Source organism: Cebus imitator, unplaced genomic scaffold (assembly GCF_001604975.1).
Source record: "Cebus imitator isolate Cc_AM_T3 unplaced genomic scaffold, Cebus_imitator-1.0 Scaffold32, whole genome shotgun sequence".
In the NCBI taxonomy this organism is placed as follows: Eukaryota; Metazoa; Chordata; class Mammalia; order Primates; family Cebidae; genus Cebus; species Cebus imitator.
The window spans coordinates 1,840,300-1,863,708 of record NW_016107347.1 but is presented as its reverse complement, the minus strand read 5'-3'; the positions used below and the strand labels follow the sequence as shown (position 1 = coordinate 1,863,708).

General features: G+C 37.7%; 2 protein-coding genes across 6 annotated transcripts in view; one reads left to right on the top strand and one right to left on the bottom strand.

Moving 5' to 3' along the window:
• GDAP2 (ganglioside induced differentiation associated protein 2) overlaps positions 1-11,613 on the bottom strand; it is a 70,745-nt gene extending 59,132 nt beyond the window's left edge. Inside the window, exons 1-3 of one of the 3 annotated variants that reach the window (XM_017524164.2) lie at positions 11,387-11,613; positions 2,711-2,953; positions 1,492-1,631 (exon numbers count right to left, since the gene is read on the bottom strand). In XM_017524164.2, the coding sequence (XP_017379653.1) occupies positions 1,492-1,631; positions 2,711-2,886 (316 nt within the window). In that variant the 5' untranslated portion in view covers positions 2,887-2,953; positions 11,387-11,613. Of the gene's footprint in view, positions 1-1,491; positions 1,632-2,710; positions 2,954-11,003; positions 11,362-11,386 lie in introns of those variants that run through there. The other 2 variants (XM_017524165.2, XM_017524166.2) reach the window with 2 other exon arrangements.
• Positions 11,614-11,627: 14 nt separating this feature from the next.
• The window catches only part of WDR3 (WD repeat domain 3), a 31,364-nt gene continuing 19,582 nt past the window's right edge, over positions 11,628-23,409 (top strand). Inside the window, exons 1-8 of one of the 3 annotated variants that reach the window (XM_017524161.2) lie at positions 11,628-11,721; positions 15,228-15,430; positions 16,410-16,619; positions 18,692-18,810; positions 20,398-20,476; positions 21,368-21,463; positions 22,679-22,789; positions 22,979-23,080. In XM_017524161.2, coding sequence (XP_017379650.1) covers positions 15,260-15,430; positions 16,410-16,619; positions 18,692-18,810; positions 20,398-20,476; positions 21,368-21,463; positions 22,679-22,789; positions 22,979-23,080 — 888 coding nt within the window. In that variant the 5' untranslated portion in view covers positions 11,628-11,721; positions 15,228-15,259. Of the gene's footprint in view, positions 11,866-14,893; positions 14,906-15,227; positions 15,431-16,409; positions 16,620-18,691; positions 18,811-20,397; positions 20,477-21,367; positions 21,464-22,678; positions 22,790-22,978; positions 23,081-23,409 lie in introns of those variants that run through there. The other 2 variants (XM_017524162.2, XM_017524163.2) reach the window with 2 other exon arrangements.

Below are 23,409 nucleotides of genomic sequence, written 5' to 3'. Positions count from 1 at the left end.
CACGAAAGAAAAAGAAAAATGGCATGGAAAATAATGCCATTTTACTAAGACATGAAGTATTGTTAAACTAATGATGTTTCCCCATCATTTCCAACTTATTACAAGACTTTAATATTCATCTGTTAAGTTTTTCATTTTCTGGCTTATACTTTCAGTCACTTGAAAATCTTTAGTCTATCAACCAGTATCTTCTCAGCTTTCCATCATCTACAAATTTGGTAAGCCATGCTTGTTTTTATTAAGTCATTAATAAAAATGTAAAGAGAGGAGAGGAGTAAGTATGCAGCCCTAAAGGTTGGCACTGATTCACTAAACGCACAACTGGGGCCTACTAACTAACACTAGAAATAATACTTTTTGAACACTTAGGGTGTGCTTAGCACCTAATGTCCATTATGTAATTTAGTCTTCAAGACATTAATTTTTTCCATCACTAAATATTTATTAAGTTTTTGCTATATGTCCAGAACTGAGGTTGGAACTACTATTACCATCCCCATTTTAGAGATGAGGAAACTCAGACTCAGAGGTGAAGTAACTAGTCTTAAGTCACACAGTTAGTAAAGGGCAGAGTTATAATATGAATCCCAGTTTGGAGGTGCTCAGACACACCCAGTTTAATATTGATGTTTTACTTGCACACTTCTGTTAAATTTTCTTCTTTTCTTTATTATCAAGCCATTAGGAATTCTTCCAGGCCAGCTTCTCTGTTACTTTTACCAAAGAACTTCTCAGTATTATCTTTAATATCCTTTCTAGTTTCTACATGTTCTTCATCGTCTCTTGTTTTGCAGCTTAGTTAAGACCATTTTCCCACATTGTCCTTATAGTCAAAATTCAGTTTCTGGATCAAAAAATGCAATTCTTCTCATTCTATCCCTTCTTTCACAGAGTCAGCACTGTAAGTATTCTTGTTCAAGTTCTATTATTTATATTAGGTTAGAAGCCAGTTGTCAGTGTTAAATGATAGAAGGCAAAGAAGGCGAGATTTTATACAGGTTAACTTTGCTGTTTACATTTTAAGAAACATTGCTGTAGTTCATAAATATTTTCTATACAATGGGAAGATTGAATTTCACAGTATTTCATTTGAGCTCAAGTAACAAAGGGCTGCAAGGTTGGTAATTTAGCAGTTTTTGAGTTCAAGAGGATAGTCATTTTACAACACTTTTCTTGCATCTTTTGTGCAAGAAAATATGCAGCCACAAATATGCTACCAAAACTAACTAGTTACAATGATTGTCATTTAAAATTCAGGACGGGACAGGGAAGTTTTACTGGTAGTAAATTCTCAGGACTCAGTTTTTAAAACACTTCAAAATGTAATAAATTTTGTTAAAATGGGGCTTTCAGAGGCAGCTTTTATTTAGTTTCAATAAAAGAAAAACGGTTACATCTACATAATTTTCCCACAAAACATGCCTCTTCAAGGTAGAGGACATCAAAACACAAGTTTCCTGAGCAATAATATACCAAAGAAAATTCACTCACCTTTAAGTTTCTGGAGATCTTCTTTCAAATCAGGCCCCGCAAGCATGAAGATACTTTCTGACACAGGATTCTTATCTGTGAGACTTTCATTGCTGGTATTCACAATGGCTGTACAGTTCAGTAACGCCACATCTCCTTTCCTGAAGAAACAATAAGGAACAAACAAGTGTGGGGAAGAAGAAGAAGAAATCTAGTTCCTAATTATTTCAAAACATTTTATCCTTGACTTTTTTCATAATGTTGGTTTTGCTAGCTCAAGAGCTAAGCAATAGTAGAAAGGAAGTTTCTATCTGGCATCTTAGATCTTTAATGCAACTGTTGTAACCATGAAACTCACAAAACCATCATGTTTAGAAATAGCAGCATTATTTATATAATAGCCAAAGAGTGGAAACAATCCAAATATCCATCAACTAATGAACTGATAAATGTGGTATACCCACACAATGGAATATTATTCAATCCTAAAAAAATATTGATTTGTACTACAATGTGGACGAATCCTGAAAACATTATGCTAAGTCACAAAAAAACACAAATTTTACTGTATTCATTCTATTTATGTGAAATGTTCAGAACTGGCAAATAGAGATAAGAAAGTAGATTAGTGATTGCCTAGAGGGAATGAGGAAAAATGGGGAGTGACCGCTAATGGGGCTTTGGGCTGATGAAAATGTTTTAAACCTAACTGTGGTGAGGGTTATGCAACTCTATGAATACATTAAAAATCACTAGATTGTGCAATTTGAATAGATGAATTATATTGTATGTCAATGTCTCAATAAAGCAGCTTTTTAGATACACAAAATAACACAGATGAATTTAAATCATCCTGCTGAAAACAGACTAAAAGGCACACAATTCATTATATAAAACTCTAGAAAATGCAAACTAACCTACAGTCACAAGAAGATCAGTGGGTGCTTAGGGATGGGGAGGCAGGGAAGGGCAGGAGGGAGGAATTACAAAGAAACAGAAAAAAACTTTTGGCAGTGACAGATATATTCACTATCTTGACTGTGGTGATGGCTTAGTGGATGTATTAACATAAGTCAAAACTTATATACTTTAAATATGTAGTTTATTAAATATCAATTAGACCTCAATAAAGCTGTATATGTATATGCAAAGCTATATTTCAACAATGCTAGGGCTTAAAGAGGTTACAATCAATTATGAGAAAATGTTATCTCCTCATATGATGCAATCAAATAATTACCAAAGAACTACTTTTCCATTGATGTCCTTATTATAAAGAAAAGGTGATCGAACAGTGTCATCCTGAAATATTTCAGCTGTGGTATCAGAGGAATTTAATTCATCTCCACATGAGTCACCCCAGCTTGGTAGTGTATCCACATCCACAAACTGGGAAGGTGCACCTAAGGGATCCATGGAATGAGAACTTTGATTTGTCTCTTCCCAAATTCCTCAGCAATTCAATATTCACTGGAGACTTTAGCTTAAGAGAAAAGAAAGAATCATTTTAGTAGAGAAACACAGATATTACTTGAATTCTATTAAAGCAGTAAACAAAATTCCACTGTGAAATAACCCAATAGTATATTATGTGATTATAGTCACTTAAAAAGTCCATTAAAAACAATGGACAACAAAGAATTGCTACAGCATTTCTAAAGCAGGATTAAAGAGTGATTATTTAAGCATAAATTCTTTTCAAAGAATTATAGCCATTAAAATAATCACATGGCCTATCAATTCTACTTTCCAGAAACAGGACTATTCATTCAACATTCACTGAGTGCCTACTATTGAAAAAACAAAAAGTGACAGATACTGCAAGAGATGCAAATATAAATAGTATATATAATTTAAAGTCTGATGATAATGTGGAAGATGTACTAGGTAAGACAAAATGAGAAGCAGGAGGTTACTGCAATCAAGTAGTAAGAGATGATAAAGGTTTCAACTAGGAAAGGAGATACAGAAAGAGGCGCACATTTAAGAGGCAAAATACAAAGGAAGGATGAACAGGAGTTGACAATTTATAGGATATGATGTGTAAGACAGTGATATGGTAGGTGGCTGGTTGTGCTGAAATACTGATATTAGAAGAGGATGGTGTTGGAAGACATACTGTCAAGTACTAGACAGAAGTTATGGGAAATTCTTTGTTGCCAGAGAAAAGGAGAACCAATTTGCCTATGAGTCAAACAGCTATTTCAGTAAAATGGTATATTCATTCATCGAATAAATCTTTGCATCGCGCATTGCACTCCAGCCTGGGCAACAAGAGTAAAACTCCATCTCAGAAAAAAAAAAATCTTTGCAAGCATCTATTGTATGTTAGATACTATTGCAGGCACTGGGCATACACTGGTGAAAAGAGCAAGTCCCTGCCCTTAGGGAGCTTATGCTTCCATGGAGATGACAGAAAATGATAAATGATAAAGAAACAAGCAGGTATCTAACAGCATGACTAGAGGAAATAAGGATTATGAGAGAACAGGTAACATGTGAGTTGAAAGATAGAATGAGAGAGCAAGACACATGAGCTCTGAAGGATGTTTCAGGCAAAGGCCAAAAAGGCAAGAAGGATCTTGGTATATTACAGGACAAGCAAGGTCAGTTTAGGTAGAGCAGAATAAGCCAGGTGATGAGTGGTAGATGATGAGGTTGGTAAGAGAAGGAAAAGCCAGAGATACAGTTTGTAAGCCATGGTAAGAAGTTTAAATCTTATTCTAAATATTAGGGGATGCTATTAGAGGATCTTGTTCATGGCAATTATTAAACATAAATAATATTTGAAAAGAATACTCTAGCTACAATTAAACTGAGAAACGGCAAGAGTAGGTGCAGAGACCAATAGAAAATGACTGCAGTAATTTAGGTGAGATGGTAGAGATAAGAAACATTAGATTCGGAACGTATTTTGAAGATGGAGTCAACAAGACTTACTTAATGAATATAGACAGTAGGGAGAAAGAACAGAACCAGAGATAACTTCTAGATTACTGGCTTCCACAATTGAGTACTGTCATGCTACTTACACAGAATGGGGAAAATTAGAGTAGGTTGTAGGGGAGAGTAGATAACCAATGGTTTTTCTTTTTCTTATTTTTATTTTTTTTAATAAAGACGGGGTTTCACCATGTTGGTCAGGCTGGTCTTGAACTCCCAACCTCAGGTGATCCGCCTGCCTTGGCCTCCAAAGTGCTTGGATTACAGGCGTGAGCTGGGTGTGCTAAGTTTGAGATGCTCATTCTATGACCAAGTGTTTATGTCAAACATGCAAATTGGTTACATGAGGCTAGAGCTCACAGAAGATGGGGCTAAAGATATAAATTTGGAAGTCTCGGCATATGGGTGTTATTTACAGCTATGGGAACTGGACAAAACAGCCTAGAGAGTAAATGCAAACAGAGAAAAGAGATCCAAGGACTGAGTCCTACAACAAAACCTAGAGGTTGGAAAGAGGACAAGTCAGGAAGTAAAATAGAGAAGGACTGGTAAGAAAGGAAGGCAAACCAGGGAAGTGCGATCACCTGAGGTCGGGAGTTCAAGACCAGCCTGACCAACATGGTGGAACCCCATCTTTATTAAAAAATAAATAAATAAATAAATAAGAAAAAGAAAAACCATTGGTTATCAATCTGCCCTACAACCTACTCTAATTTTCCCCAAGTGAAGAAAACATTTCAAGGAATACTTGAGATGTCAGTTAAATGCTACTGAAAGGCTGAGTAACAGGACTAAGAACTGATTAATGGTTTAGTAAGTTGGAGGTTGTTGGTAACATGAAATATATAAGGGCAGACAGATGATCAGAGAAAGAAAGTTGGCATGTAAACTTTTTTCCCTCCAAATAAATGCGCAGTTTAATGAGCTATTACAAAGGAAACCACCACCCAAGTCAGGAAATAGAACTGTGCAGGCACCCAGAGGTACCTCCATGCGATCCGTCATGATCTCAACCCCTTCCTGTCCCTCAAAGTAACTACTACGAGGACTTTTGATCACTTTCTTACATAGCTTTTTCACCTAAGAGTGCATCCCCAGAAACCATAGTTTAATATTAGGCATTTAAAACATTTTAATGTATATCTTACATTTCTTTTAATCTACAAGTCCCCCATCCAACCTTTCCTTTTCTGTAAAATTTATTTGCTGAAACTGTGGTGTCCCACAGTCTGGATTTTGTTGCTTGCATATTGTTATTTGAAATTTTCTTGTTAGTCAGTTCTGCCAAGATTATATGAGATGGTGTGTCTTTCATCAGGAGGCACATAATTTCAGATTCTCTCGTCTTTTCTCTTAGTTCTCTCTTTTTTTAACTTTCAGGTTCACGGGTACATATGCAGGTTAGTTATATAGGTAAATTGCATGTCACAGGGGTCTGGTATACAGATTATTACATCTCCCAGGCAATAAGCTTAGTACCTGATGGGTAGTTTTTTGATCCTCTCCCTATTCCCACCTTTCACCCTCAAGTAGGTCCCAGTGTCTGTTATTCCCTTCTTTGTGTCCATGTGTTCTCACTGTATAGCTCCCAGTTATAAGAGAGACCATGCAGTAGGTGGTTTTCTGTTCCTGCATTAGTTTGCTTAGGATAATGGCCTCCAGCTCCATCTATGTTGCTGCAAAGGACATGATCTCCTGAAATTTTCTGAGAAATTTTTCAGCGTGGTTCTAATGTTTTTTTATCAAAGAGAACAAGCATGCCCTTCTATAATATATTCCGTGATGTTTCCTCCTGAGAGACATGGGATACTCATTGGAACAAAACATGGATCTAGTGTAATATGTTAATTCCTGAATCAACACTGTGGAACAGGAAATATGATCATTTATATAACAATTTCAGAAAGGCCTTGTAGGTTATACAGTGACAAATTTGTATGAGAAGACTATTCTTATTTGACACTGAATACACCTCTGAAATTACTTTGAAATAAAGAAACTAACTTTACCTAGAAGTTGGTGTTTAGTCCATCAAATTGGCCTTCCCACAAGTTTTGTTGATCTGTTCATAAGTATTCAGACTTGAAAAGGACAAGCTGAACAGAGGACAAATGAAGACCATATTCATCTATCATCATGAAATTGCCTCATGCTCAATGGAATGACCCTTGGCACAAGCTCATAATTTCAAAAAATTATCTGCAGACTTTTTATGACAATGACTCATACTGAAAGTTCTTAACCATAATCTTAAAAAAAAAATCCATTAAACACAAACACAGTTTTCAGTTTCCAAACTTGAATGCCAAACATTCAGGAAAAAATTGCTTTTTTAAGATAACTTTTCTTTCTGACTCTAAGTAATACATGCTTACAGAACATTTGAAAAATATCAAATTAGCTGGACACAGTGGCTCATACCTGTAATCTCAGCAGTTTGGGAGGCTGAGCCAGGCAGATCACTTGAGCCCAGGAGTTTGAGACCAGTCTGGGCAACTTAGCTAGATCCCATCTATACAATAATACAAAAAATTAGCCAGGTGTGGTGGCATGCATCTGCAGTCCCAGCTACTGAGGTGGCTGAGGCAAGAGAACTGCTTGAGCCCATGAGGTGGAGGTTGCAGTGAGCCAAGATTACACCACTGTACTCCAGCATGGGTGACAGAGCAAACCTTATCTCAAAAAAGAAAAGAAGGAATTTTGGTTTCTTCTTTTAAGGGGGAGGAAAAACTAAGGAGGAGGAAAAAATTCTTCAACTTTTGATGTAGTTACTACCTTTTTCTGTGATAGGTAAAATCACACTGACACAATTTTGAATCCAGCTTCTTTATTATTTTAAGGTAAATATTTCCACATGCAATTATGTAGTGAGGTGGAGACAGCATGGTTCAGTGGGAGAGTTTGGACTGTTGTCAGAGGGTCTGAGTTTGGATCCAGGACCGCCACTTAATAGTTGTGTTATCCTTGACTCTAAAACAGTTTTTTTTTTTTTAAATTTCTAAAATAAGGGTAATTCTCCTAAGATTATTGTGAGCATTAAATGAGATAACTAGTGTCAAAACTGCATAGGAGAGCAATTACCTTAACTTTTCTCCAATTCAAAATCATTCACTGTTTCCAACTTACAAGTGATTTGAGGGTATACTCCACACTTTTAAGACTGCCAAATCACCTTAATTTAAGCAATTTCCTTCATTTGACCATTTCTCCTTGTAAGAGAGTGTTATAACACAAATTCTCCTTTTACAATTTCATCTTGCTTTTTCATTTCTCTCCATTCTCCTGTTCTCAAAAAAGTTCTCCTCCTTTATTTCTTCTACTTCATTTCTTCTTCAGCATATTAAACTCCTCTTTTTACTACTTAACTTTTTAAGAGTAATTTGTTCTGCAGCTCTGCTTCTCTTCATACATTTGCTCAACCTACTGCAGTTTTGCTTCTGCTCTATAGCTATGCTAAAACTGCCCTTCCAAAGGTCAGGAATAACTTCCCAAATGTCAAATCCAAGAATTAATCCAATTTTATCCACATTTATCACTGATCATTTCCTTCTCAAAACTCTATTATCTTCTTAGACAGCACACCCTGGTGGTTCTCCTATATCCCTGATTCCTGGTCAGTAGAATTTGTTGGATCTTTTCCCCAGCTTTTAAGTAATTGTGACCCACAAGATATTGGATGTTAAATAAGTAAAAGTAATGCTCATAGCTCTTACTGTAGGACAAAATTAAATGGCATTTTATGGAAAGTGTCACAGTATTTAACAAAAGTTGAATTCTTTTTCAACTCCATCTCTAAACAGAAATGGATGTTTCTCAACAAAAAGAGGTTTGAATCCCCCCTCCCCTAAACACACACACACCTTGGTAATAAGTAAATGGAGCCGCAAACCCAAGCTAGGCAGGAAAACCTGATCCCTGAGAAAACAGTGGTTTCTAACATTCTCAAGGTCACAGGCCCCTTTGAGAATCACATGAAAGATACAGATCCTTTCACTCCCCAAAAACGTTAGTGTATGAGCTCATACAAGCAAATTTGCAAATAAATTGCAGTTAAGAATCTCAGTGATAGAATGCAAACATGCTCAAGTGACAAAGAGAGGAGAAGAGGGCTCCTCTACCCAGTAATTTATAGCCACAATCAGAATTTTTGGTGACATTAAAGGAGAGCAAGACTGTCCACTGAAAATCAGCTGGTCAGCTCTGTACTTTGAATAAGTTCATAAACAAACACTAAGCCCTAGTTTAAAAAAAAAAAAAAAACGTCTCTTGAAGCAAGATATTAATTTCCAAGGATTAAAAGTCTATATGGGACAAACAGAAGATTCCACAATATTTCCATAGTCATATGATCTTCAGTACTTTAGTGAAGAGGACCTAAAGACAAAGATAACCCACTATGTATCCTTTATAATTCAAACAGTACAGTGTAAACAGCTCTCATTACACTGTAACTTCTGTCTCTTTTTCCTCAAATCCTGTCATCTTTTAGTTTAAAAAGTCCTTTAAATACTGCTTAATATGAATAATTGGATTGGATAGAGAGATCAGATTTTATTGTTCAACACTGGGCAAAATTGCATAATACCTTGGATCACTGTCTCAAAAATCCTTTTCGTCAGAATAAAAAGAAAATGATATCATTTAAGAGAGAAAAATGGTAACTTTTAACCTGTTCACCTTTTGAAATGCTTACATTGATCAGACCAGTCTGAATAACAACCGTACAAAGAGAGCTGCTGCATGCACTTGACCACCGTTAATTACCAGGTTTACCATTCTTTATGTCTTTGTATTTCAATGTTTAACAGTTCAGAGTACATTAGGATATGTGTGCACACCATACTTGAGACTCGTTTTATGCCATCATTCATTACCATACTTAAGAATCATTTTATGCCGTCAGAAGGAATGACATTTATAAGGTTGGGCGAGGTGGCTCACGCCTGTAATCTCAGCACTTCGGAGGCCGAGGTGGGTGGATCACCTGAGGTCAGGAGTTCAAGACTGGACTGACCAACATGGTGAAACCTCGTCTCTACTAAAAACACAAAAGTTAGCTAGGCATGTCTGTAATCCCAGCTACTTGTGAGGCTGAGGCAGGAGGATCTCTTGAACCAGGGAGTTGGAAGCTGTAGTGAGCCAAGATCTCGCCACTGCACTCCAGCCTGGCAACAGTGAGACTCTGTTTCATAAAAAAAAAAAAAAAAAGCTCTTTAAAAAAAGATTTTCGATTGGAAGACTAACTAAAGTAGTCAAATATGTCAACAATAAATACAGTATAAGAACATTCCTAAGTTTCTCAATGGCCCGGGTCAAATTTAACATCACCATTCAAAAGCACCCAAAGAACATGTTCTAACAGTGAATTAGTAGTATCCCTTCATATTAAATGAACTGCATTATGCTTTAATTGTTAAGTACAGATATACTGAACATTTTGAAACTAAAATAAGGAGATAGAGTTATAACTTTGAAATATTGTATAAGGAATTTTATAAGATGCATTACCTTGGCATTCACAATTACTCTGATACCAACTCTTATTAAAATCATTTTTTCCATCTATGGTCGTCCCATTCCACAATATTTAATTAAGAAAAATTTTTAAGAAAAGGTAAAATCATGACTCATTCAAATATAAAACCAAACCGATGTTCAATATTTTATTTAACTCAAAAGGGAACCACGCAGAAGATAAAGCACATCCCACAATTAGACACCTTAGAGCAGGAATATCGAAATAAATGTGTAAAAGGAGGCAAAACTTCCACTGAACCTCTAAGAGAGAGAGAAGAGAATTTGCAGCTCTTGACAAAAATTATTTAGCATTGATGTCAGTTACCTACAGTTTACATAACTGAAAAATAGCTTTTTTAGAATTAGTTAATGCAAGGGGTATTAAGATAGAATCTAAACTGTGCCTTTTTCTACTGAAGCACACACTTTACCCCCATAATAATATAATGCACAACACCTGTCAGGGATATTAAACATACACACCCACTCGAATGCTCCCTTTCCCACCAAACTTTTTAAAATAATAGTTTGTGGTCACAATTTCTTCCCTTCTCATTCATCCAATCCACAGCAATCTTGTTTCAAAACACCTATGCTGCTACAGCTGTCCAGTCTCATCAACGCATTCTTTGCTGTTGCAATTTTTCTTGAATACGGAAGATTAGCTGAACACCCCTTAAGCTCAAGAAACTCCAAAGAAAATCAGATAATGTAGGCAAAAGTCTAATTTCTAGGCGGGCTGCAGATAACTTGTTCAAGAAGCGCTGGCAGGATCTTCTTTTGTACAGCTATGTTAGCTTTAATTTTGCACAGCTCTAGACATCAGAACTCATTTCTAAACACTTCTATGCAGCTCAAGAATAAAAGTAGCAGAACTGCAAGACAGAAAAGCTAATTCCCCACACCTGGTGACAGAGCACTAAAGTCTCGGTCAGCAAACAAGGAGTCAGCCCCGGTCACTTCCCCTCAAGCGGCCAGGGAGCGGAAACACAAAGCCAGGCCAGTGTCCCTCTAAGGATTGCGGGAGCCCAGATAACGCACCATCCCGGGCTCGGCGTCCAACCACCCCTTACCTGGGGTGCTCTCGGTTCGTGGAATGTCCAGTCCACAGGAGCGGCAACAGGGACGTGTCTCTGGGACTACAACCAGCAAGGACTCCCGCCTCCCTATTTCACCTGCACTCTAGGGCGCGCGCCTCCTCGGCTACGGCACCTCTGTCCCTAGTGCCTGCTGACTGCCTACCCTTTCACTTCTCGTCCACACGGCGACCCCGAAAACGCTCTGCAATAACCTAACCAACAGGCGAGGAAGTGGCGCCAGGCTCATTCTTCCAGAGAAGCGACAGAACTAACCCTCAGCCCGCACTCCCGACCAGGGCCGAGTCCGGTGCGATTGGGGCCGCGCCCCCGGCCCTCTGCGCCCCGCCTTCCCTCCCAGCCTCCGTCCCGCCTCTCACAGCACTCCGGCGGTCCCATCCGGTCGGCGGGCGGGACGGATCAAGCTCCAGGTAGAAGGCGGCCGAGCGACATCTCCGGCGACCCTCAGCAGGAGCGCGCCGGGTAGGGCGAGGCAAAGTCCCTGGAGGCTGGAGTGACCAACTACAAATGCTCTGGGCTACGAAACACCGGCTTCCGCTCCTGGCCAGAGCTCACCAATCAGCGCCCGGCTTTTTCCGTCATTTCCTCTTAGAAGGCAAATGGAACGTCTGGCGGAAGAGGCTCCCGGGACGGACCCGGAAGGGGCAGGTCTCGTGGGCGGGTCAAATCGGCTGGGAGCCTCGTGGAAGCTGAGGTGAGTCCTAGAGGTGCACGGCTGGGGCTGAGAGCCTTTTCTCTGCGGTTTGGACTTTGAAGAGTCTGGCTAAGGCATTCGTGATGTCGGCAGCAGCCGAGGCGGGCGTATTTAGAGCCGGTTGCTAGGGTTGAGGGAACTCAGGTGACTGCGGGCGTCCCCACAGCAGTACTTGGAATCCCCTTGGCTACTCGGCGCGGGTGGCGGGTGCCAAGCAGAACTGCCTGACCGTGCGTGTGCCCGGGCTTGCCCGAGGGTGATTTGACCGTGTGTTCGGTGTCTGGAACCCTCTGTCACCCCCTCCTGACCGAAGACGCGTTTTGGAGTGTGTGTCAAGTCTGTCCAGGCCTTCAGTGCATCACAGAAACATCGTTTTGGGGGCTGTGGGTTGGGAAGCGGTGGTGATGGGGTCTCAGTCTACAAAGGTTTGGTGGTGAGAGGTCGGAAAGGAGGCGAAAACTGTGCACGTGGAACAAAGTGAACAGTGCGAGTTGTATGGGAGGTAGTTTAAATATCGAGGCGATGAAAAAAGGCTGCGAGAATTGGGTTTACTCCAAAGGAAGTGGGCTTCAAAGAATAACACTGATTAAAATAAGTAGGGGAGAAAATGCATGTTATTTTAAGTAAAACGAATAATGTGAAGACAAGGCCTCAGGACGAGAAAGGAAACTAGCCAGCCTGACAGAAAGGTTTATTCGAGAAATACGGAGAAAAGATAGGATGAGTTTTTGGAAACTGGCAAACGATTTAGCCTTTTCAAGCCTTTGGGATAGGGAAAGCTCATTTGAAAAGATTACTCAGTAGTATTATGACTTTTAAATGAAAAGAGTGAAAAATATGGAGGCGGAGGTGCTAGGTGAAAAATCAGTGCAGTAACCCAGTGGTAAAGAGCTGGAACTGAAAGTACTGGAGAAAAAGAGATCCTGCTTCAGAGTAACAATCAGGTGGAGCTGACTAACTAAAGAGGCAAAAAGAAGCAGTTTAGCTTAGAGGTTAAAACTAGAAATGTTGGAGTTAGACTGGCTGGTTTGGGATCTGGCTTTGGCACTTAGCTGCTAAATGCCTTTGGCTTAGCAGTTTACCATCTCTGGGTCTGAGTTCCTTGTCTGTAAAATAGAGATAGGAAGACTGACCTCCCCTACAGTGTTATTGTGGAGAATTGGTTTATTTATTTTTAGAGACAGAGTCTCACGGTCACCCAGGCTGGAGTCACTGCAACCTCGAACTTCTGGACTCAACCGATCTTTCTGCCTCAGCCTCCTGAGTGCACCACGATGCCTGCTTAATTTTTTAAAACAAATGCTTTGTAGAGATGGGGTCTTGCCATGTTTCCCATGTTGGTCTGAAACTCTTGACTCAAGCCATCAGCCTGCCTCGGCCTCCCAAAGTGATGGCATTACAGGCATAAGCCACCACACCAGGTCCTTATGGGTATTTTTCATAGTTATATTTACAGTGTGCTAGAGGCTTTTCTAAGTGCTTTGCATATATTAGCTTATTTCATTAATTGCTGTATGTAATTCAATGATTGCATATGTTTACTAAGTTATATACATTTAGTGTTATCAGTTACTATAGCATAAGCACTCTCTAAGTCTTGGCTGTGATAATAATATTTTTTATTAGTGATTGAAAGGTTAAGTGGTTGTGAGCCTGAGTAGGTAGGAAAATTGTGTCCTTGTGTCAGACAAAAAGAGAGGAGTACCAGAAGTAAGGTAGGCGTGGTTATAGATGTGTGAAATGTGAAACTATAAGGTATCAAATGGAGATGTTCAGTAAATATTTGAAACTCTATAATTAGCATTCATGTAGGTGGACAGGACTGGAAGTAGACAGCTGGGAGTCCCTGGACCTACGCGTGCTATATGTATTCTCCAAGGAAAATACTATAGAAGGAGGTGCTAGATGGCCAAAGACGAACATGAAGAACAACTACAGAGTCTGGAGGAATAAGAGGAATTGGGAAACAACTCAAATTCCATTTGAAACAATCAAATGGCCTAGGCTAAGAACATTATCACCATGTTAATATTATCTTTTCTTGATTTTAAATTGGCTTTATGTTGGTTCCTGTGGGAGATGCAATGAGGCCAGTAAGTGATTATTATCAGAAAATATTATTAGAGAGTTGGGATTGAAAATTTTTTTTTTGTTGATGTAGACTAAAACAGCATTTGATAATTAGAAAGACCCTGTAGAGTTAAACCAGCCAACCAACTAAAGAAACAAAAAACAGCAAAAAGAAACAGCTCATCATAAAAGGCTGTAACTTCTTTATTTTTATGTGTTTTAAGTTGCATGGGTGTTTTGGAGGCTACTTTTTACTCCTCCATGTAAAGAACAGACAGGACTGATTTGTTATCTCCTTCATTCACCTCTTGTCGCTTTTATCCATAACCACTGTTTTCAGTGAATTTAATAAAAGTGCAGAAATTACGGCATCTTTCCGAAAATAGTGTGCCAAGTTGCTCAACCATTTTCTGTGCCAAGGGTAAGTGGCTGCTCTGATTTTGAAATGAAGGACAGACTTTCATGGACTGGAACAGTAGTTCTCAAAGTTTGGTCCAGGAAGTGCAACAGCAGCATCACTTGGAAACTTATTAGAAATGAAAAATTCTAGGCCCTACCCCAGACTTATGAAATCAGAAACAGGTGCTGGGAGAAGAGATGAGATGGTATTTCCTAGCAATGTTGTCATAAACCCTCCAGGTGATTTGGATATATACTAGAGTTAGAGAACCACTACCTGAGAAGTTAAGTACCATGACGTTAGGGATTTTGCCTTATCAATAGTGTGTTTCCAGTGTCTAGAACGGTGCCTAAATGGTAGGTTCTCAATAAATGTTCATTGAAAAATATGTTCAGTTTCAGGCTGCCAATCTCTGTGTAAAAGCTTTGATGTCGGTTGAATGGGCAGAAGTGAATTAGCTTAGTTGCATTGAGTCTGTAGTGTCAGATATGTGCGAGGTGGGCATAACAATGTGACTAATTTGGAACTTAAGGAATGAGGGATTATATTGAGTCCACGTGAATAAAAAATAAAGATGTCCAGGTAATTTACATCAGTGATTTATTCAGAATAAATAAAGATTAAGAAGTCATAAGTTACATGCTTTTAATGACATGATAAACAGTTCGGACGTGGTGGTTCATGCTTGTAATCCCAGCGCTTTGGAAGGCTGAGGTGGGTGGATTACTTGAGGTCAGGAGTTTGAGACCAGCCTGGCCAACATGGCGAAACCTCATCACTATTTAAAAAAAAAAAAATTAGCCTGGTGTGGTGGTGCATGCCTGTAGTCCCAGCTACTTGGGAGGCTGAGGCAGGAGAATTGCTTGAACCCAGGAGGTGGAGTCTGCCGTGAGCCGAGATCCCACCACTGCACCCCAGTCTGGGGAGTAGAGGGGGACTCTGTCTCAAAAAAAAAAAAAAAAAAAAAAAAGTTGGTGTTTACTAACCTAGAACCAAGGCACCCAAGGAGCTGAGTTTTCTTTGTTTATATGCACAGATTGCCTCACCCATGGTATAAGACATCATAACATGGGGCTCACCAAGCAGTACCTGCGCTATGTTGCTAGTGCAGTCTTTGGCCTGATTGGCAGCCAAAAAGGTAATATTGTCTTTGTGACACTTCGTGGTGAGAAAGGACGCTATGTGGCAGTACCAGCTTGTGAACACGTTTTCATCTGGGATTTAAGGAAAGGAGAGAAGGTGAGCCCAAATGACCAGTTTGATACTGATTTATCCGTACTTGAGGGTGGAGAGGTAGTAGAGGTTGGGGAGCTCTGGTTTACTTATCATGGGTTTTTTTGTGTGTATGCCCTTAGAACAGAAATCTTTTCCCTTTAGGTCTAGCTAACCAAGCATCAAGTTCCTTTGTGTTCTTCTCTGCTAAATTCTGAAAACCACAGTGTAAAAGGAGCTTATTTCTTAGATGCCTATTTGTTGCAATATTTACAGGTCATTATTTGTAGTAATTATTTATTCCTGATGTATTCACTACCAATTCCATTTTTTAAGTATGACTTATGCATATAACTGATTATAAAATATTAGGCATGTAAAAGGAAGGTTACTCTATGTTGGCAGAATCTTTTTCTAATGTGGATAAGGCCCAAATCTTGTTGAACTAGACTTTAATACTTTGTATGACTGAATTCCCTAACCCTACCACTTTTGCCAAACCAAATATAGGCATTTTGATATTGTTCATTTATTTTGTGATTCCCAAGAGGTTACTACTTCAATTCTTGTTGCCACCCAGAATCCTTTGTGGTTAAAACCACCATAGTACTCTGTTGCCATGCAGATTGTTTTCTTACAAAATGGGTCTCAGTTAAAGGAAGGATAGATTTATAACCCTTTATTTGAAAATCACTTAGCATTGTTCTAGGATTAAGACTTAGATTAAAGGGATTAAATTTATTTTATTGCCCAGGGAATGTTTGCATGTATTACACCAATGTAGAGCTTCGGAGAAAATAAGAATTTTCTTAAATATTTCATTGCCTAGTACAGATAATAATTTCTGTATTAAAAACCTTGAAATGGATTGTGGAGTTTCATTTTTATTCCTGAGTAATTGGGAATTATTGGTGCTCTTAATTTTACTGTGCCTACGTATTCCTATGCTTTTTCCTTGATTTCATGCTTAACTCTTCTACATTGTTTTTAACTTTTATGATTTCAGATTCTTATCCTTCGGGGGCTTAAACAAGAAGTTACTTGCTTGTGCCCCTCCCCAGATGGGCTACACTTAGCTGTTGGATATGATGATGGATCGATCCGAATCTTCAGTCTCCTGAGTGGGGAAGGAAATGTGACCTTCAATGGTCACAAAGCAGGGATCACTACCTTGAAGTATGATCAGCTAGGAGGCAGACTGGCATCTGGGTCCAAGGTGAGCCTTTGAATCAGCCCAGACTTTGATACGTTAAAGGAATGTAAGACTTATGCTGAAGCAAGTTGTTGACAAAAGTTGACAGGTTAAACAATGGGCTGTCAGTGTTCAAAGTAGTATAATGGTAGAAATACAGTGAGGAGGATGGCTGTGAATTGGAAGGTTCATTTTGTTTCCTTTTGTTCATTTTATCATATTCTCTGATAAAAGCCATTAAGTGTAGGAACGAGATGAAGAGAGCCATGATAACTATTACTGTGGAAGTGCTATCCAAAACAGTAAAACAAAGAAAACAAAGACTGGAAAGAGACAAAATAATAATTATTTGCCATTGAATTCTGTAAAATCAGTAGATTTCCTGTATCTCAAAAGTCATGAGTTAGAAAATATAAAAGATTCCATTCACAATAGATTAAGTAACAGACATAAAAATACTGTGGAACTTTACTGAAGAATAGAAGACTTTCTAGAGATATAATCCTGTTCTTGAATGGGAAAACAAGGTATTGAAAAGATGCTGGTGTTTTGTGACTGGTTTATATAGCTAAAGCTATGTTTAAATAGATATGTGTTTATATATAGACATAGATATATTTAAATAGATATCTTAAAGGTTTTAGTTGGTACTTAGAACTTGACCTAATGTGGAAAAGCGAAGGAATTGGAAACACCAAAATCTGGGGAGAAAAGAATAATAAAACGGGGGTTTTAGATATTAAAATGTAGTATAAACCCGTAATTTAAGAAGCATCATATTGATACATCAGTGCAAGTATCAATGCAAAATAGATTATTGCAACCAAATGGAAATCTCAGAAACACATCCATAGTTACATTCCTAATTAGCATATTTTAAAGATGACATTTTTAATAAGCAGAAAAATCATGAATTGCTTATAAAACAATCCTTAGACAATTGTCTATTTGGGAGAAAATTTTAAATTAAATCTTTGCCTCATGCTATATGTCAAAATGAATCAAAGATTAAAGACATAACTATTAAAAAATAGCATTTTAAAGTAAACTAGAAAATATATAAGTAAATATCTGATAGCAAGGTAGAAAAGGACTTACAATGTGTTAGCGGAAGAAATAAATTAAAAAGGAAACTGTTGGTAGATTGGAATACTTGAAACATTTGTACGTTAAAAACAAGTCAAAGGACATTGAAAAAGGTCAAGTATTTAACATTTTCAATATAAAAAGATAGGATTAGTATCATTCATTTATTAATAACTTACAGTGAAGTAAGAGATGACACCTGAAGAATGATAGACAGAAGACATGAATTGGCAATTCAAAAGAGATACTAATGGCCAGTAATCACCATAAAGCATGTAAACTATTTTTCGTATTCATAAATGTAAATTAAAATAAATATTAAGACTGAACATTTTTTACTTATGAGATTGATAGTAGATTTTGAGAAACTGGTAATATAGCTAAGTGAATGGGGAATAGGCCTTGTCATACATATCCCTGCTGGTTCTATAGATTTACCGATCATTTTGATGGTATAAATCCAAAACTTTTAAAATAAACATATCATATAACCCAAGAACTTTTCAATTTAGTTATTTCTAATCAGAGATATGTACAAAGATTTGTATATAAGAATGTTCATTTCTGCATATTTATAACAGCAGAAAGTTGGAAACTACCTAAATGTCTAAAACTGAAAAAATTTTAAATAAGCTATGGTATCACTTTAGAATTGATTATTATGTGAGCATGAAAAATGTAAACACTTTGGAATAACATGGAAAAAATGGAAATAATATTTAATGAAAAAAGAAAAGGTTATAAAATGATGTGAATAGCGTGATCTCAGTTTTCTAATAGGAAAATAACAATCTGGATTATACATAAAGACTAGAGCAGTAACAATATCTGGGGATTATTTCTGGGTGGTGGGAATAAGGCTGGTGTTTATTTCCCTGTGCTTTCTTCATGCTCTCCAAATTTTCTGCAAGGACTGTGTATTGCCTTTGTAATAATTACGTCCAATTGTTTGTCAAGTTAGGCCATATATGGTAAAGAAAATTACTTGTCTTCCGTATTGCTTGATTTAGGACACAGATATTATTGTATGGGATGTAATCAATGAAAGTGGCCTCTACCGTCTAAAGGGGCACAAGGACGCCATCACACAAGCGTTGTTTCTACGAGAAAAGAACCTGCTAGTTACTAGGTAAAGAAATAATGGTTTAATTTCAAATTCTTTTCTAGGAAGAGAGAATTTGCTTTATTCCTTATTCATTTCTCTCATGAGCACTGTGCTCATGCATATCAGTTAGTTTCCTCTCCTTTCTTTTGCTTTTCTTCTTTCTGCTTCTAAGTAGTATCATAGAGCCATCCAAAGTTATATCATTTAAAAAATCACTTTTCTAATTTGTCATTCTTTTCTTTTAATATCAGCTTTTCCATGTTTCTTAACCTTTTGAAACTCATTATAGAATGAGCTTTGTCTACCTTCTAGATCTCTAGAAAGCCAGGAAAGCAGAATATGGAACAGAGGGAAGATGTGAATACCAGGTGTTAAATTCAGCTAACCTTTTGAGGAGAGATGTACTGTACTTCATAGGCCTTCTGAATACCTATTAGGTTGAACCATTTGAAATTTTTATTTGTGTACATAAAAAATGATTAAATATCAGCAATTTTATATGGTTCAACCTAATAATGAATATTCCTAAAGAATGGCCACCTAGGAAAGGCTGGGATCTCAAGATTTGCCAGACATTAATTAGAGGAATCATAGTAATGATTCAGAAAAAGCTGTGAGCACTAAAATGCTTTACCAATGGTGGATTTGTTTCTGTGGGATACGATACAGGTAAATTAGTATCTTGTTCAGATAACACAGGTTCTATAAGAGAATGATCCCATAGTTCTAATAGAAAATATGTATATTACACCTTAGGGAATTTAAGGAAAAGAAATAACACTGTAAGGTGGGGTTATACAGGGTGGACTTTCTAAATCAGGTTTTTTTTTTTTTTTTTTTTTTCCAGTTTCCTCATGAGGGAGGATTATATAGATGTATATAGTGAAGAGGGTAGGGAAGAGAGAGGTGTTTGAGCAGGAGTAGCAGAGGCCATTGGCTAGGAGGGATTATATTTAGGGGATTAAGAACCAACAAATGGGAAATTTCAAGAATGCTGCTAAAGAGGCTGATTTTGATTCTACGGGGAACATTGAACCTAGTGCAAATATTAAAAATTAAGGTTATCTGACAGTTGCACATTGGATGGGAAGAGAGAACAGCAATGGACAAAGAGACCAGATGACAAGCTGTTAAAATAATCCAGGTAGTAGGACTTAAATTCAGATTAGTCTACAGAAATGGACTAGAAGGAGTCAATACTTAGAAACTTCACGGAGGAGGCATCTTCAGGACAAGAGACTAGCTGGACAGGAGAACAAGGGAGTAGGAGAGGTCTAAATGTTTCCATGGTAGACTGAGAGAAGGCCAATGCTGTGATGATAGAAACGATAGGAGCAAGGCATGATGGATCAAGTTCTGTACTCTCTGGTATTCTGCATCTGAAGTCATTCTTGTGCTTATAGGTGGAACATTTTATTTTCTGCATAGGAATAACTATAAGGAAAGTTAAGATTCTTTGCTTTTCAAAAGAAAGATCAGAGAGAAAAGGAGCTTTAGACATTATTGAAGTATATGTTCCTTTTCAAGCAACAGTGAGTTCTAGATCTCTCTATTAGTTGAATGAGTTTTCCTAAACAGGATTTTTTTTTTTTTCCCTATTTTTTCTTTTAGTGGGAAAGATACCGTGGTGAAATGGTGGGACCTTGATACCCAGCACTGCTTTAAAACAATGGTTGGCCACCGGACTGAGGTACATGTAGGGTCATGGGTGCCGGGAAGTAATGGCAAGGCAAAAGGGAAAAGATGATTATCTTCTCTTCCTCTTTCAAGGCTCTTTGTTTTTACTGCACACAATACTCATCATATGCTGTCTTGAGAGACAGTGAGGTTGGTTTGATGGAAGCAATGCCAGCCATTGGAACAGATACTGTAAAAACTCGCCTTGGATAGGTTTTAATTCCTGAGTTTCATCATTTCTAGATAATAAGTGTCCACTTTTATGAATGTAGGGAAGTTGAATTATGTGTGTAGCACCTAGGTTATTGACAGGCAAGCGGCGCATGGTAGCAGTTATAATAGTTACTTGAACACAGATCTATTCAGTTGAGTTCAGGGACTGTTTTTTATACAGCTTTGCATCCTCAGTGCTTCGTTCATATCAGGCATTCAGGAAGGTAATACCTAGAATTAATGACAAGAAGATTAAGTTGTTTGTTGATTGTTATTTTCATTATTTAATTCCTGGAGAATTGAAGCTGAAAGTTATGGAATGGACCTTAGTGGGGCACGTTTTATTTGCTATACACTGCTGAAAGCAAAGAAATAAAAGACTTAAAATTATCATTTGAGTGGATTCTAGTTAAGATTTACACTAAACAGCCATTATCTTAATTTGATTATAGGAGGTAAAAGAGAAACTCCTGGTATCACAAAAGTAACAATTTCACCACAGGCCATTTTTTTCTCTGTAAAAGTGAGATTTTTCTTGGTGCATTTTGAAAGGGTTCTCAATATGCCTTTTCTTTGCCTTTAAATTACTAAAGACATTTTACTACAGTGTGCTTAGACTTTTGGAACATCATATTATGCTACCTGGAGTCTCTTGAAAATCATATTACTCAAATCCTTTTGTATTCTATAGGTATGGGGGTTGGTTCTGGTGTCAGAAGAAAAGCGACTCATCACTGGGGCCTCAGACAGTGAACTGAGGGCATGGGACATAACTTATCTGCAAGAGGTAATTACTTTTTTAAATCATGGGCAATGTCATGTTTAGAAGTTTCATAAGCACCTTGGATTTAGAATCAGATGTAATTATTGAGTACTTTACATAGTATTATAAAGAATTCTAGCACACCAATAACCTGCAACACCTAAACAGTTTTTCTTCCTTATATGCTCATTGTCCTCATTTATTTGAGCTCATAAGATAGCTTTAGGCGTACAGCTTCTGGTAATACTAATGTTTTAGTTTGTGGCACTCTTAATCAGATATTCTTGGACTTTTGGGTGTCCATGGATGGCCTTCAGAGTATCTGCGAACCTTTCGCCTCAAACATATATGTAGAATTTTATGTTTATGAATATGTATATTCTGAAAAGATCTATAATGTTTTCTTAGACATTCAAAGAATTTACATAGAAAAAAACTTATAGATCTTAGGTGTAGCTAGATTTAAGTATGTGCTGTGTCCAGCAGCCATTTCAGTGGAAGTTACACTAGTAGTCTAGGAGTTCTGTTTTCTTTATTTAAGGAGAAAATGTATCAACCTGTCTTGCAATGCCTTTGCAATTCCTAATACCCGTTTGAGTCTGCCTTTCTAGAATATGGTTGGCCTTTCACCTAAATACAGAGAAAATTTTGAAGTTAGTGAAGAATGGGCCATTAATTTTTCACTGTTGTCACTAAACAGTAGTCCTTATGCTATAGAAAGTTTCTGGAGATAGTATACTGAGTAATATTTTGTTTGTATATTACGTAGTCAGTTTTTAATAAGTTCTGATACCTGTCCAGCTACTGAAGAGGTTTGATCAGGGAGATCACTGATTAGAAGCTATTATTGGTCATAAGAAAGATTTCTAAGTCTTTAGGATTAAGAGTCACCTCCTGGGCCAGGCACAGTGGCTCATGCCTATAATCCCAGCACTTCGGGAGGCTGAGACAGGAGGATCACTTGAGTCCACACATGACTTTGAGACCAGTCTGGGCAATATGGCAAGAACCTGTCTCTACAAAAAATTTAAAAATTAGTGCATGCCTGCGCTTTCAGCTATCTGGGAGGCTTAGGTGGGAGGATGGCTTGAGCCTAGAAGATCAAGGCCGCAGTGAGATATGAATATGCATTGCACTTCAGCCTGAGTGACAGAGTAAGACTCTGTCAACCACAACAACAACAAAATGCCTCCTGAAACATATTATTTCAGCTTTTACTTTCCCATTTTTATAAAACAGATTGAAGACCTGGAAGAACCCAAGCCCAAGAAAATCAAAGGGTCTTCTGGAATACAAGATACTCTTGAGACAGAGGATGGTACCCTTGAGATGGATGAAGCCCCTGAGGATGTAATTCATTTCTGTTTCTTATGTTTTTTTGTGTTGAATAGTGGGAAAGTGAGAATTGCAGATTTTTAGGGAATTATCACTTTAGAGCATATTTTTGTTACTTGTACTTAATAGAATTACAATTTTTTCAGAAGTTCAGCAGAACTTACATCTAACCTTCATGTGTTCGTGTTCCTGCTTCTTCTGCAGCGCATCCTTTCATGTAGAAAAGCTGGTTCCATAATGCGGGAAGGAAGAGACAGAGTTGTAAACCTTGCCGTTGACAAGACAGGCAGGATTCTTGCTTGCCATGTGAGTACCATACTTAATGTGAGTACCAAAATAATAAGGACTGGGCTGTTCCTTTCAAACACTCATTCTTTCATATTCAGTGTAAAGATAAATGTTTCTTTACTCATGTTAATAATTCATCACATGGTACTGTGTGGATCTATAATTTCTAGCTTTATTAGCATAAAACAAAAAATAATTACTATTAGGTTGGTGCAAAAGTAATTGCAGTTTTTGCCATTTAAAAAGTAATGGCAAAATCCGCAGTTACTTTTGTACCAATATTATTATTAGCAACCATTTATTAAATGCTGGCTTTTCTTTTTTTTTTTTTTTTTTTTTTTTTTTTT